A 19,933-nucleotide genomic window follows, 5' to 3' on the forward strand; every position below is an offset into this window, starting at 1 on the left:
TTGTAACCTTACCAGATGAAACCATGTTCACCATTGTTCAATATATGTTCTATACTTGTTTAATACTCGTAATGTTGCGGATTAAAACTCATCCACTACAGTCCTTTTATACTTGCTATTTTTCGGGCTATACTTGCAGAATTATTTTTGCTACAATTCATTGAAATCCGCTAAAAGTCATAAAATCTATGTGCATTTTATTATTTTTAATAGAAACAGGTAAATATATCCATTTGGCCTTTTTGTCTAATATTTTCCTTATTTTTGGCCTTTTTTTGTATTATTTTAGTTTTTAGACCTTATCATAATCTGGCAACTCTGCTTTGTTGGATATTGCGCCCGTGGGTTGAAATTAAAAAATTTAAAGCGCTGTTATGGTTATAATATCGGCCTTGTAAGCAAAAGTTTGAGCCAAATGTTGGCTTTACACTGCTATCCTGGCTGGATAGACTTTGGCATAAGACAGAATATGTGATGTCTAGGCTAAACTCGACTGAAATGAATTCTGGCTTAAGCTACTACAGCAGTAGCTAGCTGTAGCTGAATTTTTGGTGTTTTCCAATTTTAGCCGCATTTTTTGCCCGTTCGTGTGTAAAAGCTACCTTTAATAAGTTAATAGCTGTTTATCTGCTTATAAATTTTATACAAATATTACCCTAAAAGTGTTTCCAGAAAGCACATTAATCCATTATTTGAGAGTAATTTTGCAAAAAATTTCCGGGAAGGGGCATGCCCCGGACACCCTTAGAAAACACGTGCCTTCGGCACGCTCTGATCTCCCACGACTTTTATTGCTTCCCTTGCTCAACCAACCAGGATACGCCACTGATAAAACGATTACGTGTTGCTTACAATGACTGTTTCAGAATATTGCACAATTTGCCTCGTTATGTCAGTGCCCGTGAATATCAAGTAATGAATAATGTAACTACGTTTGATGCTTTATTGAGAAAAAAACATGTTTTCGTTTATTAACCGACTGCATACACTCCTCAAATCGCTTTATATCAGACATGATGTCATGTGATTGTTTTTATCGTTCTGAATGCTTTCAATTTTTCCAACGCTCAATCGCTCATTGTATGTAAATTTGTAACAGTAGATAGCCTATTTAGTGAGCTTTTAAACCGACGGCATCCAAGGCGGCTCTCTGTGACCTTTGTGCATTTTCAGTTTGTGTATTACAGTATTTCGATGTTTTGTTTTCGATGTGGACAGCTTTGTCTGACGCAAATAAATAATAAATAAATATGTGACAGTGTCATTGACAAAGACCGTGTGCTTTCTTTTCACGCTTTCCCACAAAACAAGGTGCTGAGAAGAAAATGATTGAAGTTTTCTTCAAGTGTTCGAAAGTAGGATGGGCCATACAAAACTAGTCGTATATGTTCTCTTCACTTTACTGAAGATGATATTGTTAATACCACTCAAGTAAAAACGGGCTTGAGCAAACTTTACATTTTGAAGAAATCTGCCATAGGCTACCATCTATAAAAGCAAAGATGCAACCAGTTGCTGATGATGATTTCAGCACTTCTAAACAACAACGTTTATCAAAACGTACCCTTGCAAAGGTAAACTAGGCTTTTACATGTATAGACTCTGCTATGTACGTACTGAGGGCACATTATGAGAAAGAGTGAGAACTTTTATTTATTTTTGAATAGTGATGATGATTTAAATATGAATGATGATTCGTACAATTTCTTCATTTTTCACTTCAAGTATATTTTAGGTTTTGTAGGAACGTATCCAGTACAGTTTTATTAAACTGTAAAAAACAACAGATCTTTGAAAAAAGCAACCGCTTGTACCAACTCCGAATAAACTGTGATCCAGCAATTACATCTAGGAAACGTATGTTTCATCCGTCGCTAAGAACGCCGACTTAGAATGACGTAATACCACCAAAGTCGTCCCAGAGCAGTGAAATATGGAGTTTCGCCTGTAGTGGCGCTGCGGAGCCGTCGTTTGATGTAATTTACGCCCTAACCAGTCGAGCTACGAGGTTAAGGTTAAAATGTTCGCTAAGTATGATTCTGCGCAAGGAAATGCTTTAAAAAGTTACTATACTTGGATCCAATCTGTCAGTGGACAAATACTGCCAACGGATACTCGCTTCTAATACGTGCCTGTACTCCATTTTCTTTGCCTGCCGTAGTGGAGCATCCATCGTATCCTTGACCACGTAGTTTATTTAAATTTAGACCGTACTTATTACACTGACTTATTATTGTCCCTGCAATCGTTTCTGCGTCCATTTCGTTCGGTGATGCAAAACCAAGAAACTCTTCTCGAATGACGAGATTTTTTTCGTCGAAAAACCTCACTCCAATAGCCAGTTGCTCTTTTCCTGAAATGTCAGCGGTCTCATCCGCTAATATTGAGAAGCCAACGGAATTGTTTGCTTCAGTAACAATTTCATCTCCAACCGTTTCTTTACACAAACTTATCATCTCGTTTTGTATACGAGCCGATGTATACTTAGCATTGTCACTTGCGTGCTCCATGTGATCTTTCAAAATTCCATCACCAGCTTCAATTCTAAAACTTAATAAATCATTCAGATTACCGGACTTGGAATCCTTTTCTCTCAATGCAATGTCACGGGTAATACAAAAGATGATGTTTGACAAAATCGGGGCAAACTTTGTACGGTTACTGGCAACTGTGGCATTGAAAGCATTAAACTTATCCAATAAACTATCAACGCGACGTTCCAGATATTTTACATTTACGATGAACTCGTTAGCGTCCTCCTGAGTATGACAATGCCAAGGCTATTTATTAACCTCAGAAGACTACAGAAATGTGCATTTAATGATAAATCCAGAAAATAAAAGGCAACTAAGAAAGTACACGATGCTGTTCAAAGCCCCACCTTACTATGTTTTTAAGCATTGGAAGTTTAACTGCGAGGATTCACTGAACTACTAAGTCGGTCCCATACAAACCAAACATAAATGGGAAAATAAATTCCTATTACAGTATACGCTTGCTGTTCAATTTCTGTAGTTTTTTGACAAATGCAGTTATATGGTGATTTGTGGTTCGTAGATAACAGAATAATTGATTTTGGGGATTAGTGCAGAATGCTCAAATCTTTTTAGGCTCACTGCAAATCTCAAATCACCACATATAGGCTACTGGTAAACTGCATTAACAGCTTGCCACACTTCTACCAGTCCTTGGCAGATTGAAACTAAGCTATTTGAACAATCGCTAATTTTCAAATTTGCTGTTGATATAATCACTACTCATACCGTAACTTTTTTTCTGTGTATGGTTTTAAAATTATAGACTCCCAAATACCATCGCGTATTTGAAATGCTTCTTTTTCTCTGTTCTTACCTTCCTTTACTATCTCTTCTTGGATTTGGAACTACTAGCAGTCGGTCGCTGCGGAAACCACACAGTTATGACAAAACAAAGTGCATTATTACCCCAAAAGTAGAGATTATACCTTACGCAAGGTTCACTTGAGCTGAGCACGATAATAGTATGCAATAAAACGATTAGGCTATATAACTCTGATAATTTTTGCTCTGGCCAATTTTGATAAAAATCCGTAGAAATGTAAACACTGATAAAAATGATAAATTGTCTGGATGGTGTGGGCTAATGGTCAAATTTTCAAAAAAATTTTGCATCCGGCCGAAAGGGCAAAGTGAACCCACCTTGACCCCCCCTAGCCGCAAACCTGCGGACGCCCATGGCTATACCTACGAAGATTTAGCAATAAATATAGATAAAGTGTATAAACATTGGAAAACCACGAAAACAAGAAGAAACTATTTGAAGTAAATGTGTAATTTGTTCGCTTTTTATTAAACTTCTTCTAAACCAGTGGTTCCCAAACTCGGTTCACAAAGTTGGTAATTCATTTTAACTCAGCATTAAAATGCTCATGCTCACTAAATCAAATATTTGCTCAGCGTAAAATTTTCTTAGAGGGAACACTGGCCGCCACTCAAAAAATGTTTTCGATGGTGCGCTACGATTTATATTTTCTATTCCTTATACAATAAAAGTTATTTGCACTGTTTGTTTGAATACATCAATGAATGTCATTGTATAATGAACTAATTGTTTAAAATCGCTTCCGGCGGGCTTTTTCTCTTGCAAACAAATCAATAATTTCTTTAAAGTCTGTAGAAATAAGTAAAGATGAGTAACCTAATGCTTAAAAATGTGAGATCATTCATGTGATCATGCTTCAACGTAGACCGCCGTGCATTCTTGATCAGCTTCAAAATAGAGAATGATCGCTCTGCACTGCAATTGGTGACCATTGTGTAAAGTATCATTCCAATTGCCGCTAAAACATTTCAGTATACTTCCTGCAGTCGCCATTTCACAATAAAATTCACCAGCACAGCAAAAGTAATATTTCCAGCAGTAAGTTCATCCGAGGAAAATGATCGCAAAAATGAACGGAGATGTATGCACTCACTTTCAAGATTCTCAAGGTCATCAGAGTAGTACTCCCACTACTCTTATAGGCACAAAATAGCCTGCAACTTTTCCATCAACCTAACATTGACTAAACACATTTTTTCTAGGCTCATTTTAATTTACTAACAGTGAAACAAACCGAACAAAGATTATTAGATTAATAAAAATTGCACAGACTGCAACTAGGCAACTGCCTACTCTGCCTACTGATAAATTCGGCCCTGAGCTGAGGTGATAAATAGATAGACCCTGGCTCCAGCAGCTCAAACGACGAAAAAAAGCGACGTATTTGAAACACGTGCTTTTAACTCATTTTTTTTGCAGTCTGCATCTTCTTAAACTTAATCTAATTTTACAATATAGCCTACTACGTTACAATAGTTAAAAATCTCTATGTAAACTTTTTTTCTGATCATGTACCACCTCCAGGCATGCAGTAAGTTGCGACAGAGTTGCTTTAATATGACCGTGTCTGTCCGCCGACATGCTTTTGAATATACATCGCCACTGCATCAGCTGATTTCATTTTTAGCCAATCGTGCGATGAAGAGAAAATAACGAGTTCTGATTCTTGTCCAACAACGTCATATTACCTTCAATTAGTCACGCGCTCACACGCACCAAACAAAATATTTAAAAAAAAAAAAAAAAAAAAACTTTTTGAGTTTATTATTTAGTCGTGCTGATTAGTTTAAAATGTATAATCTACGAATTAACAGGCATGATTCTATTTCGTTATAGTGAATTAGCTACAAACTTGATTGCTGGACAAATCACCAAAGTTGACAGTCTGCAACTACTGAAATCTTTTAGCGACAGGGCTCATTTTTAATTTTATGTCAGGTTTCGCGAAGACATCAGGCATCATACCATTACTCGACTTATTCTCACTGTGTTATGCAAGAAACAATGCAGTCGATACCGATACCGAAGGTAAAACTCCTCGGCCCTTGAGCTCGTAGTTTTGTACTTGTAAGTTTTTTAATCGGTTTCACTGAATGATGAACTACGGTACCCTTTGCTGGACTCAAATGCAGGAGACCACAATTTTTTTTTTTAATAAACAGTTATTTCGTTTATTTTAATAAATTTTATTTTTAAAGGTGGTGGCATTGATAATATCATTGGAACGGAAGTCAATAGGATGGACAAATATGCTCAGCCTATTCCAGCAACTGGAAAAGGGAGTGACAATATCAAGCTTGCAAGCATACTTGGCACAGTTGGTCTGGTCTGTCTAGCTGCCACAGTAATTGCTGTAGCTGTGATAGTTAATAGGAAGATGAAGCAAAAGTGAGTTTAACTTGCGTAGATCTTTACACGCCTCCAAATTTTAAGGTGTTCTTTTTTTGAAGTAAAAGTAAAGATGGTCCGGTGCTTGACACCACGCTTGGGGGATGAGAAGATAAGGTTCTCACTATAATCAATCTTTGACACTAACGAGAATAAGCTGTCCACTTTCTTTCGCTCGCTTGCTTTTCCTTCAGCAACCAAGTCCGGCTAATTTATTACACCCTGGACCGTGATATTGATTTTTTTTTCAACAACCTATTAAGACAAGTCGATCCAGGACTGCATAGTTTGAAGCGAACACCTTTGTCCCTGTTCCCCATTTTTTATGCTTGATTTTGAAATACTGAGAACTGTTGTAGGCTGACTTGTCGTGTCATCGTATACCCAAATGGCCGGAAATTAATCATAAAAAATTATTTTTGAAATATAAATCAACATTACGTGACTTTAACCTCAAGTCGTCACATCTTTTCGATAAGCGTAAAAACAGTTGTTGAACATACACAGATGTAAAAAAAACATCTGCAGATCACAGTACAAGCCTGTAAACGGTACTGCTTTGCACAGAAACTCAAATAGCCTAACGTTTGCTATTGGATTGGAACTAATCGTGACGTTATGAAAATATGAATCGTGATCATACGAACGTTCGTTCGTGAAAGAGAGGCTGCTGTATCCTGTGAAATTCCAACTTGTCTGCTGCAGAGGTTATAGATAACTTGTCAACAAATGTACCACCGTATTCTTAACTCAAAATGGCTTAAATTGTATTCTACCAAAGACACATTTAAAGTTATGAAAAGTTAGCTGTTGTGACTTAACGTTTATGTAGTAGGGGCGTGTCAATAATATCTACGAAAGTCCGTTGAACCAATAATAATGCGAGAAATTGTAGTCTCGTGCAGTTTCAGAAAAGAATCGTTTGAAAATATTTGCAATGTCAAAATATTTCGTTTGCCCTTCAAAATTTCTTATTTTTTTCACCGACTTAAGTTTTTCCGTGAAGAATTTTGTTTTGTTTAGTATTGAAATAAAAGCAATCTGGTTTTGTTGTGAGTAAAACAAAATATATGTAAAAAAAAATTTGGAAACAAAATGAAATATTGTGCGCAAAATATTTGGTCTCGATTACGTTTTGATTTATTTTTCTTTGTAATAAATTTGTTTTATTTATTTTTGAACAAAAAGGCGTTCAACCTATGGTTGGGACCCCGGGAAATCCCGATCCCGGATCCCGGGATTTTAACCCGTTTTTCTGATCCCGATCCCGGGATTGATTTTATTCAAATCCCGGGATTTCTAGAAAACATCTACAAAAGCTGAGGTAGCGCCATATCGCTTGAAACTCATATTATTTTGGCTTTAAAGCGGCTTTACAATATCAGCTGGTTGTCGAACACTCCACATTAGTGTGATAATAATAACACCCATGGCATAACAATGAACTACGCAATCGCTTCAGTTCTAACTTAGCATAAGGGCAACTGGGTATTTTAGCGTTAGAAAGACGGTTGTGCCATTGTGCTATTAGGACAGTTTCTGCTAATTCTGTTCTGCCCTATCTTTTTGCGAAGGAGAAATTAAAACTTAGCTCAGAATGGCGAATTTTGAAGATGTAAGTTCAAAGAGAAAATCCGAGGTATGGCAAAACTTTTTGTTTTGTAAATCTACAGAAAAAGCAAAATGTAACTTCTGTCAAGTCGTTTTGAAAGAAGCTTCAGCGTTCAGTACAAAGGGATTAATAACTAAGTTTGGAAATTGGAAAGGACTTGAAGAAAAGCTTTAGGTTTCGCATCGACGAGCGTCGAATGTCGAACTGGTTCACGTTTGTGGATACCTCAAGAAACCTTTCTACATTAATCAACCGCAGGGTTAGCTTGGTCATAAAATAAAACGTCAGAAACTCGCTGCCCTGGCCACGAACTTTCTTCAAAGATTGTTCCCAAGCCCAACTGTTGAATTGGATCGAGGCTCTACTGAACAGCATGAAGATGCCATTACAGAGGATAGCATAGCCATGACACTGAAATGACTTTAGCTCAAGAGTCGCATGCTTTCGTAGCAGAAGATAAAAGTGAAGAAGCACAAAACTGTGATGTCGGCGCTCGAGTAATGCAAAAAGAAATGCTGCTATATGAAGCAAGCAAAAAAGGCCAGAAGAACTGAACAATATATATGAGGCATTGAAAAGTATTAAGCCAACATCTGTTGAGGCTGAACGTGCATTTTCAGCTCTTGGATATTTTGAAAGCAAAATCAGAAATCATCTTAACGATGATACTGTCGATGCTCTCATGTTTTTGCATCAGTATTACAATGAATAAATGTGGTTTGTGTAGCTTGCGTGTGTGTTTTCTTACTTTGCTAATCCCGAGAAATCCCGGGATTAAGGAGTGAAAATCCCGAGATATCCCGATCCCGGGATTTCAAATTTGATCCCGAAATTCCAACCCTAGACGTTTAACCCAAGTAAATAGACTTAACATTTAACGCTTTGTCTGTAAATCTACCAGCTGAGCTCACCACAGTCATCCCGATAAGATTTACCCATATCACGACCAGGTTAGGTCTGTTAGCTTTACCTGTGTAAGGTATCCTTAAGGACGCTGGGCATTTGTATCAATTTATTTTGCTTCCTAATGTATAATGTTTTTAGCAGACATTTTTGAAAGTTTTTTTTTTGGTCTCTTGAATTATATTTAGTTTCGGGAGAGAGTTTGCTTTTTTATACCAAAGACAGGCAAGACACAACAATAACACAGGGTTGAGCATTACAACAGTATATTACATATTTACAAATAGTTCAACATTCAAACGTTTTCGACTTAACTTAAGTCCTCATCAGGAATCTGTAAATAATTATAAACTACAATAAATTTCACTTCTTGACAGTGACTACCGTAACTAACTAACTAACTAAAAGCATCGAGAAACACGTACGATTAAAAGCACTGGAGTGGAAAACATACAGACAGACGAAAAATTACATTAAGAAAAGGCAACTGCATGACTAAGTTACAAACGAATTTGCACCACGGAGTACGTGATACAACTAGGCTAATAAATATTGAGGAGAATGGAGGCGCCACCGGCAAATAATTGTTTGTTTAGATTTGGATTGTAGCGTTTGATTAACAACGCTTCCTGAATTTTTGTGTCAAATTGGGATTTGCCTTTGCGTAAAATTTTAAATGAGTCAGCAGAGAATTTTTGATCTGTGCAAAAAGAACAATCCATGATATGGTCCTTGATGGCACTTTTCTTTAAGTCTCTAAAGTTCAAATGCTCCCGTACTCTCGTGGTCAAATGTCTGGTGGACATACCGATGTACGTCAATGCCGAATCACACAGACATGTAAAACAATATACGACATTTGAGCAGAGAGACGAAGGCGTCTGGGACTTTAGTTGAAAATACGAACTAATTTTAAATGTTTTATAAACAGGAAAAACGTCCACATCAAATTTATTTTTCATAAACTGTCCGATTTTACGAGCAAACGGTTTGGATTCTTTTCCCACAAACGGAATGGACAAGCAATGCTTCACATTTAACTCATTTTCAGCCTTTTCTTTTTGGTTGGAATTCTCAGAGATAAAACGATTCAATATTTTCTCAAAGTACAATTTTGGATAACCATTATTATAAAACATTTGTTTCAATTTCTCTATTTCAATATTAAAAAGAGCATCATTGCAGCAAATCATTTTAGCCCGAGCTAATAGGCACAAGATCAAACCAGACTTCCATTTCAATGGGCATAATGCATCAAAGTTCAAAAACAAACCAGTATGAGTTGGTTTGCGCCAAACCCAAGTATCAAATCCAGTGGCATTAATTTTAATTTCAACGTTCAAAAAAGGAAGGGTTTCACGTGCTTTTTCGATTGTAAATTTAATGTTTTTATGTTGAGAGTTCAGCATATCTAAAAAGGTTTCACATGAGGTTTCTTTATTGAATACCGCAAAAATGTCATCAATGTAACGTAAGAACAACTTCGGGTGAAATGCTAGATGTTTTTCAAATAATTTTGTTTCCAAATGTGCCAGAAAAAAATTAGCAATAGTAGGGCCCAATGGAGATCCCATGGCCACACCGTCAATTTGTTTAAACAATTGGTTTTTATACATAAATATGCCTTCGGTAGCTAAATTCATTAACTTGACAAATACGTCACGCTTGAAAGGTAATTGAGTTGGTTTTGTTTCCGAATAAATGTAGTCAGCAATGATGTTAACAGTCTCTTTCAAAGGTACGTTCGTAAACAGAGATTTAACATCAAAACTGACCATCATCTGTCCAGAAGACGGAGAATAATCTTTTAGTTTTTCTAAAAAATGACTTGTGGAGTTAAGCATATACGAATTTGGAATGTACGGTTTAATCATGCTATCTAAGAATTTTGCCAGTTCATATTCCGGAGAGCCTATCATAGAAACAACAGGCCGAAGAGGGTTACCTTCCTTGTGCACTTTTACCAAGCCGTATAGGTTTATTCCCTATAGGTTTATTCCCAAGGTTTATTCCCTCTCTCAAATTACCCGTCTGACTTGTTGCTACGTCAGTGAGTGCCTTATCAAAAAGCCAGGTCGTTTTGAATAGGCTACAAAGAAAATCTACTTGAAAGCAATAAGCAAATATGGTGATTCGCGCTGTGTTGCAACAATTGTCCGACTGGTACTTTGACTCTTTAGCATTTATTTTTAAAGTTCGCTTAGCTGCTCAACTAAACATTTACGTGACTTGTTGTTGAGTTGGTTTCTGTAAAGTGCGTTCTTGTATGACGTTGTATCTCACAACATGCATCATGTAAGCCTATCATCTTACTGGTGGTAATTTGATGAATGATGCTTAGGCGCTCCGGACAAAGACAAATTCACTAAAATAAATTACTAATACTGTATTTTTCAAAATATAAAAGTTCCTTTAAAACGAAAAACTTCTGGTATACAATTAGCGTATAAGTGATGAATGAATAATTAAAAACACTGATCTCTTTAACAGCTAAAATATTCAGTGGCATGCTCTATGTAGAATGGATAAACTGGACCATAAAATCTTTACAGTATAAGTACTATAAAATTAGTTGAAGCCTGATTTATTGTTCAGATCAGTGAACAAAGCAACAGAAACAAAACCCAAAAGAGTTAATACACTGTACCAATATTATAATCATGTGCAATAACATAGTTTCGTACAATGTCTTGCAGCTTGGCACACTGGAAAACAGTTCAAAGAAAACATGGCTTTATACTGTTAATACTGACTAAGCTGAAATTAGTCCAACAGCAACCATTGTGACATGTTTTTTGTGTAAAACCATATTTGACAAAATGACATTCCTTCAGAGCGAACAATAGCTCCTGCAGTTCCGGAACCACTGGTGCATTGACGTCACGACCCACGTTTCAAAACAACGACTACGAAACAGCCACAGACCCGGTCTTTCTGGAAAGACCTCAATCTTTGGATCGCTCTCGTCATCAACAGCAGCCTTTGGAATACTCCACCTCTGTGACAAACGCCCTTTATCATCCTATGGCCATCAACAACGGTAATTTATTTTTTTTGATACAGCTTTTACTTCTCCGGTTTCATTTGTGATTGAATGGACGTAATGAAACAATGAAACTGCTTGTCTTGTAAAAAGATAAGAGGAAGACATGTTGGCAATAGATGCAATCGACAACGATATATAAAACACACGTTTTATTGTTGCAGATGATTGTTTAACTAATTTTGTATATTGTCGCCTGCCACGTTATCTGTAAACTTTTATTTTTAAACAGTAAATATTGCATCAACTACAAATCACAAAAAGTTGCAAAATAAAAATATTTGGCCTTGAACTGGACTTCCGTTTTATCCTCTTCTTTTATCGCAGGTAAGCCTACTTTTCCTGCTCTAGAAAGGACGTCCAGCGAAGGAGGTCCTCTGCTTCCTTTGACACCTACCAGTCCTGAGATGAAACCAGAGTCTATATATGCCACTATCGATGAAAATAGACGTAACTGCTGAAAGTGTTAGGTCTCAATGGTTGCAGACAGTGACGTAGCAATGAGAGAATGAATGAAAGATTCAATTCTATTGATGACGTTCACCTGTTTAGTACAGCCACTGATGTAGGACAAGATGTAGCCTTCTCTCACGTGATCAAAAGCTTGAGCTTTTTCTAAGCAGAGTCGCATTGCAGTTTTGCAGAACTCGCCACAAGACTTTACCACTGACAAGGTTTAGATTTGATTTGTAAGAAATAGTTTGTTATTTTTGTCTCGACTTTTCCCGCTTATTTTAGTAGAGAAACTGTGAACATTTCACTTGCCCTTCACTGCAACTAAAATAATAATAATGTCTTGGCTAGTGTTTTTTTTTTTTATCCATACACAAAACCTGATAACAAAAATGAAACTTTTAGATTTACGTAGTTGACTTTTGGCGGAAAATTGTAAAAAATTGAATAAATCAGTTAATTATAAAATTAGTTAACAGTTAATCAAGTCAACCCAGACTTTAGATATTTATAGGCGCTACATAGTGTGACTACCGAATACGTAACTATCTTCGAAGTTGTCAATGAAGCCAATGTTCAGTTCACTTTTAATGCTACTGCTATCAAAAAGATGGGAAATGAGATTTTGCTCTAAATTTTAAATTCTTTTTGTGGCCTGTATACATTTCTTCATTGCTTTTCATTGTTTTTCCTTGATGTATGAACTTTGTTAAATTGGATCATGGCGATCAATTTCTCTCACAGTAAAAGAATCTTTGATGTGACAATAAGATATCGACTAATTGCTGAATATAGCCAAATCAAATTAATCTAATAAATTTATCAACAATGCAGTTCGTTTAAAAAAAATAGGAAACTAAAAAACATAGCCTATTTACTTTGTTATTGATTTGTATAGTATGAAGCATCTGTACTTTTGTGTTTCTATTATTTTGCTCCCACCATCAAAGCATTATTTCAATCCGCGCTATTTGTTCGTCTTTGTACTGTGCAATATTTCCACATGTGTTTTTGTTTAATATAAAGCCTTTAAAATGAGTGATCATATCACAATGTGTAAGTTGGCAAAGTGCGACGCTTTGCGCCAGCACCAAGAATGTATTAGGGGAGGATGAGGTAAGTTGAGCCACTTTTTACTTAAACGCTTCTACTAAGAAAACCGCTTGGTTTACAATAAAAGTGAAAGTGGCAGCATAATGGTTGATGCTTTGGCCTTAATTTAACAAAAAATTTTTTTTCATAACTCATAAGAATATTAAAAAAAAACATGTTTTATATATTACGTCATTTTGGCTCAACTTACCTACCCCACGTGGTAAGTTGAGCCGGGGTGTGAGGAAAGTTGAGCCACTCGTTTTTGTTCAATAACAAAAGCTGTAGCGATGGTAGCCTACATCATAAAATGCTATGCAATACATATGTTCACGAAATTATTGCCCAGATATTTGTCCCGAATTGTAACATGGACTGTGACGCAATGGTGACGTCATCATTTGCGATGCACTGTCATGCTTGAGCGACAATCTCTCATTATTTTTTCTCTATTCACTAACTCGTGTTTTGTTGCTTGGCGAAAACGTTCGGCCTTTTACGATGTGATAAATCTATCGGACGGACGTATTAGAGTGTGCAGTGACTATTCCACATCACAATTGAACCCGTCTCTTTTTGACAATATACAATCTTAACTCAACACATGTGGAACCTGAGTCGAAAGTTAGAAAGAAGACAGGTTGGGTAGCAATTAATACATAGCTGCTACCAGGAAGAAAGAACAACATGTAAAAGGAAAAATTTATTTTGTTGTGACCAGGGCCGGATTTAGCTGATGGGGGCCCGGGGCACTTTTAGATCGGGGGGCCCCCCTGCAAAATTTTTTTTCAAGCTTACAGCGCGAAAAACCACCTCTGCGTCTACAGTAGCATCAATCCAGCACTGCACAGCATTTTGCAGAAACTTCAAAGGCTGAAAGGAAGAAAAAATAACACAAAATCACATTTTTCCACGTAGGGGGGCCCTTCAAAAGTCGGGGGACCCGGGGCACCTGTCCCCTCTTCCCCCCTAAATCCGGGCCTGGTTGTGACTGTTCGACTGTGAAATTGCGCACTTCCCAGCCGACAAATCTGCCACTTTTTTGTTGATTAAACGTCAACAGACGTTGAATCAATGTAGTACTAGCAGATCGTGTCAACTGACCTGCAGAACAGAAAATAAAACGATGAATTATTACACAATCCTGATTAAATAAACCTCCAAATGTGAATTTTCTAAATCAATTTCCGTTGTCTGTCAGATCTAAACTTATTCCATATGCCACTGATCAAGAGAGCATGGAAACCGGAATTTCTGCTGACGGCAGAAAGTTTCTCCAACTGGTCGTGTGAGGAAGCTTTAACGACATCCTCATTAAGAAAAGCACACTCATCGTCTGCTTTAAAGACAAAGGACAACTTTTTCTCGGACTTTCCAGGCACTTTTCTTAAAAAGTTGGCCTCAATTTCTCCATCTTCATTGAAGCATTCGATTTTACCAATGTAATGCACAGGTCGGGTTTTCCCTTGCATGTTGCTAGTAGGCTGCAAGTTACACTACAAATAAATTTAAACTTCAATAGACCAATGGACAAATTATTTTTTCCAGAGATTTAGACTATTAAAGAGTAAAATACGCTTTGTTATCTATTTAATGACTACATATATCATCACTTAACACTGGCAGCTGAAGTGAGGTAAGTTGAGCCACCGGCTCAACTTACCTGTACATCACTGGCTCAACTTACCTCAAGGCCGCCATTAAAAATTAAACGGGAATTTCTCCAGTCATATATGAGCTAGCAACCTCACTTTAATAGTTTCTGAATAAGCTAACATTAGTGATTACTGTTAGACATATCAATACTGGTGAATGCCATAAACATTTTGTAAAACTCAAAAAATAATTTTTTTCAAAAAGTTCAAAAAACTTCCCAAAATCACTAAAAACAGTTTTTCTGTCTTTCTACAAGACAAAGACCTATAATCTTTACAGAACAGCTCCATATAAGATAAACGGTCAGGTAGGTGGCAGTAGAAAGTTGATGCGATTTTTATTTTTCGAGTTACGGGGGGTGGCTCAACTTACCCACTGGCTCAACTTACCTCACCTTCCCCTACACCGCTTGAGGGCTACTTGAGCCAACATTTTACTGGTTCAATGATTTTTGAAATCAATAGTTTGCTTCTTTGTCTGGCTATGTTCCCACTGAATATGTAGGCTTCTAGTCGCTTACTCGATTTCTGCCTAATGTTCAATGGTACGACGTGGGAGAACTTGAAATATGCATATGTTGTCTAGTTAGGGTTAAGTGATGCCAGGCGCGTTTAAGTAAGTCATTCAGACAGCTGTTCTCAAATCCATTTAAAGAAAATACAGCATATCAAGGTTTAGCAAAAAGTGCAATACAGTACTTCCCGCTTATTAACCTCACGATTAATGGACCGACCCGCTTATTAAGTCCAATTTTATCCGGTCCGAAATTGCTCCAATTTATAGAAGTAGCAGAAATTCGTTCCCGCTTAATAAGTTTACCCGTTTAATAAGCCCAGTATCCACCGCTCCTGAGGTGGGCTTAATAAGCGGGAGCTACTCTCCCTAATTTTACAACTGTTCATAAACCTAATCTTGCTTCTACTCCACACCTACAGGATAAACGCACTAAAATCAAGTTTTTCGACAGTACATAAGACTTCCTTTCATGGACAAGCAAGCCTATAACTACAAATGGTGTGGAGTTTTATGCAAAGCATTAAAGATTAATCTGTTGCCAACATAACAATGGAGTAACAACTTCTGATCGTCTGCGTAAGGTTTTGAAACGCTAGACCAGGAGTCACTAAACTAGGGCCCGGGGGCCGAAACCGGCCCGCGAACTGATTTCATCCGGCCCGCCACGTGCTGCGGAAATAACAGCTGCATTACAACTGTTAAGGATAAAAGTTACCAAACTTTTTGTAAAGGACTGACGTTGCTGTTGAGCTACACGCAACTTGCTTGTCTTGCTAAGTGCTAAATAATGATTTTTCCATATTGTTTCTTCTTATGACATCACAAACTTTGATGTTCAAAACACCAACGTTTGATCAGTGCGATATCTCTGTTTGGGCAAATCATACCAGCCAGACTAGACATCATAAGCAGAAGGATTTGGATAATTTAAGTCAATGGAGATTCTAAATAGTTGTATATCTTTTCGCAATTTGCATCCGGCCCGCAGTTGTAATCTCGCAGCAATCCGGCCTTCCGAGAAAAAATTTTGGTAACCCCTGCGCTAGACAAACAAACTTACACAACAGACAAAATATGTTTTCAATCACCACCAAGAATTTTTCATTTTTATTTGAATAAAAAAAAGTTTAAAAATCAACGCACTTTATTTTCGTTTTAACTCATTTGAAACAAAAACGTTCCAGCTACAATTCGTGATGATAAGGTGAATTAAAGTCTCAGTTGTAATCCATGATTGTCCCGGTTGCCCAGTTTAGAAACCACCATATTGCAACACCGCCTTCGCTGGACGGTGGACAGGGCATGTCGTGCGAATGGACCCAACGAGGCTCCCTCGAATAATGCTTTATGGTGAACTAGAGACAGATAAAAGATCCCCGGAAGACCAAAAATGAAATACAAAGATCAGCTGAAAGTCTCTCTCAACCATGCAAACATTATACAAAAGCATGCCAATGGATAAGAAAGAAAACGCGAATATTTATGCATGCCCTTTTTAGCGTTAAAAAGGGCATGCATAGTTTTCATATAACCTAGGCTACATAGAAACGTGCAGGTCTACAACTATAGCGCAGTCACAGAATCCAAATCGTTTTCTTCACGTTTCTATATGATTACACTCTTGCCAGTATATTGTTTATCGGTATCAAATATTTCATTTCAGAAGCACAGAAATCACTCAAATGAAAAACATCAAAACAAAAAACAAGATAAATGTGCGAAACACATAATGTTGTATAAGCACTCTGAAGTCTTTCGCTTTCAAAAGACCCCCTGTCTTTGCGTACTGAAATAAAATCTGTTGTAAGTTTTGCAATCGGTTTTACCTATATGTTACACATCCAGAGCCGTTGAGAGGATATTGTGGGCCCGGTACCAATGTGATTCTTGGACCCCAAATTAAGACACTGTAATAAAAACGCACTACATCCTATGAATACGTGTTGGCATCTTCAAGTTCCAGGGCTCCTTAGAAAGGTCACGGGCCCCTAAAGTCACCCCGGGCCCGTTTCTAAAAGAACCTCCTGGACTCCCCTGTCAACGATACTGTACACATCGCTGCACTAAATGTGATAAACAACGATTATCGTGAGGTGACAGATTTGCGCCTTGGAAAAGCTGGCAAAGTCAATTCGAAGAAGTCAGATCACGCCGGTTTTTTAAGTTTCTCAATGTGACGCAATAGCATCCCCCTTCAACTGGATTAAACTGGAAATGGGCTGGCAGACGAATATCCTCTACTTACTTACTAAGAGAAATAAAACAGAGTAACCTTAGCGGGTTTAACATACTTTTTTACACACAAAAAGCATAACATAATAATTAAAATAAACTCAAACGTTTTCGACACGTACGTGTGTCCTCATCAGGAACTAAATCTGCAATATACATAACCTGAAAAATCGAAAGATAAATTTGACTTTGCACTACAACTGTAACGACACTCTGGACTGAAAAGCACAAACTGAAACAAATGATACAGGAATGATTACGAGTAAATTATGCGGTAAAAAGTAGGCTATGTTAAACCCGCTAAGGTTACTCTGTTTTATTTCTCTATGGTTCAACAAAGCAAACTCTCTACCAAAGCTTTACTTACTAAGGTTGACAGCTTTGGAGGCTTCCTCTCAAATTTGGGAGATTTGGTGGTGTGGTCAACATTTCTTGGCAGAAGAGGTAATTTAAAATTTTGCAATCCTTCTACCTGATAGATTTATTTATTTTTATTGTGTGTAGAATTGAAATATCCACGCAAATATTTTGCTTGGCAAGTAAAATCGATGTATCAGCAGTCAGCACTTTTGACAGAAATAAATTTGTGTTGGTTTAACTTCTGTCATGGGACTTCTTTTAACACATTAATCTAAAGTTACCATAATTCCAAATGACGGCAGCTGACTTGCAGGCCGTATGTGGTCATTTTGTGCTCTTTCTTTTAGTTCTGTCTAGCACTGAGATTGTTACGTAACAGGAAGTATTGAAATATCAAGTGGCTATTTTACGCTAAAATGTATCTCTGTAACTACGTCGCTGATATAATTAAACGAAGATGATTGAACAAAGTACTGTAATGACTAATGAGCTAATATTGGACACAGTTTTTCATACAATTTTTTAAGCATTAATCGTCTAAACATTGCACCTAAAGAAGTAACCCACCGTAGTTTGTACTCTCCGATTGTTTCTTTCTGCTTTTCTTGCTATATCAGTTTTTATATAAAAACATATCAATAAATGCAGAGTGTCTCAGGTAAGATTTTTAAAATCCGCCATCCAGAACCAAGTAGTTGTTCTCATCAGTCGGCAACACTCCAGGCTCTCTTGGGAGTGGATCTAGATAAGCGTTTTCTTCTTTTTTGTCTGCACTTTTCTGAGTACTACTTTCTGAAAACAACAGTATACTTTGAGAACACAGATTAAAAAGAAAAAGTCGCTGGCTTTAGAATTGAGAAATTTGTGTTAAACAAGACGAAAATGTAACACTACGATCATTTTGAATGGATCTGAATGTCTGTTGCACATATTAATTGCTCTCTGTACCATTTAGTCTGTTTTACAAAAAACAATCCAATTCCAAAGGCTATTATCTCACTTTCTAATATAAATTGTTTTCTTCAAAATTTTACCTGTGTCATCTGCTGATTTCGTCAACATTTCGTTTATGACCGTACCCTGCTGTGCTTTTTCTGGAGGCAAGTTTGTGGCTTGAGCTTCCATCGTTAAAGTGGCTTTCGAACCTTCAAAAAATGCGCAGCCTATGTTGTACTTTTATTATTTCAACGTTGTACACCGCATAAAAAGTCAAAGCAATATTGTCATGAGGTTAAAAACTATTTTGATGTTTAAATAAACATTCTTTTTTTAATTCAGTACTGGGTATAGCCACTGCATGTAATAAGCTAATTATTTTATTTAAAGCTTAATCGTTTTCACAAAGTTAGCTCAAATTAGCAGACCAAATCTGCTTCAACTATAAGCTCAATAACCAGGATTTGTTTTTGTAGGATTTGTACAATATTTATTTTTTATCTATAACCAATAAGTTTGAAATAGAAAAGCTGAGTTCTCCACGATTTTCATAGAACAATACAAAAACATCACATGTTATGTTTAAATTAAATCACTTCATGAATTGACAAAAGAAATCACGCGATAACTTGTCAATAAAACTGATTTTTCAAAAATGTTATATTTACCATTTTGTTTCGAAGTTTTGTGTGAAAGTTGTGGAATTGTCGGAATTGTTTCTGGTGCGATGTAATCTTGGTCCGTTCCTGTTTCCCGAACTGTGATTCAATGCCCATACAAAAAGTTTCAATAAACAAATAGAAACGAGAAGTCGTCTTTAAGAGAGATTTTTTTAAAGCAAATAGTTGTGTTGTTTCATTATTAAAACGCTTTTTGTTTTTACTGTTGAAACACCATGATAAAAGACAAAATCTTTATTAGTCTTGTTGGGTTTTTATTTGTTGTCACCCTACAACTGGCCGGGTCATACCAAAGACATTAAAAAGACGGTAACGATTGTGTTCTTTCTTACATAACGCAGTGAGGTTGTCGGATAATAATCTGATGATGCAAATATTAAAAATTAGCCCTGTCGCTGAAAGATCTCTGACTATAAATAACTACGTTAGACCTACTTGACGACAACTGCAACCAATTTTGAGGTTCATGGAAAATATTGTCTAAAAGTGAGTTGCATTTATAATTACACCACAACAACGATCATGACTTCCCAACACAGCCACCACTCCAACGGTCACAACTTAGCAATTAGAGACATGAAGGTTATTTTTACTTAGGTGGAATTTGTTTAGAGTTGACATCTTTTTAGAGGGTGACCTCGAGGGAGGGAGTGCTGGTCCAACTGTTTCGTAAACTCCAGAACATTGGTTCGAAGAAGTGCT

The 19,933-nt window shown here is 36.9% G+C and overlaps 1 protein-coding gene across 1 annotated transcript; it reads right to left on the reverse strand.

Annotated features, from left to right (window-relative positions):
- Nucleotides 1–17,565: 17,565 nt before the first annotated feature.
- LOC145765925 (uncharacterized) lies at nucleotides 17,566–19,933 on the reverse strand. Its single transcript, XM_082577586.1, has 4 exons — nucleotides 19,825–19,933; nucleotides 19,220–19,309; nucleotides 18,650–18,760; nucleotides 17,566–18,407 (listed from the first exon to the last, which is right to left on the reverse strand). The coding sequence occupies exons 1-4, from the start codon at nucleotides 19,850–19,852 to the stop codon at nucleotides 18,283–18,285; spliced, it is 354 nt and encodes a 117-aa protein (XP_082433712.1). The 5' UTR covers nucleotides 19,853–19,933; the 3' UTR covers nucleotides 17,566–18,282.

The sequence above is a fragment of the Aplidium turbinatum genome, chromosome 3 (assembly GCF_918807975.1).
Source record: "Aplidium turbinatum chromosome 3, kaAplTurb1.1, whole genome shotgun sequence".
NCBI lineage: Eukaryota > Metazoa > Chordata > Ascidiacea > Aplousobranchia > Polyclinidae > Aplidium > Aplidium turbinatum.

Excerpts from the sequence above, each read along its gene's own strand:
- LOC145765925 (XM_082577586.1), bottom strand. The coding sequence starts at position 19,852 with ATGTCAACTCTAAACAAATTCCACCTAA. Across the intron at positions 18,761-19,219 it reads CAAAACTTCGAAACAAAATG|GTTCGAAAGCCACTTTAACG; the intron begins GTAAATATAACA and ends CATTTTTTGAAG. Across the intron at positions 18,408-18,649 it reads GAAATCAGCAGATGACACAG|AAAGTAGTACTCAGAAAAGT; the intron begins GTAAAATTTTGA and ends TGTTGTTTTCAG.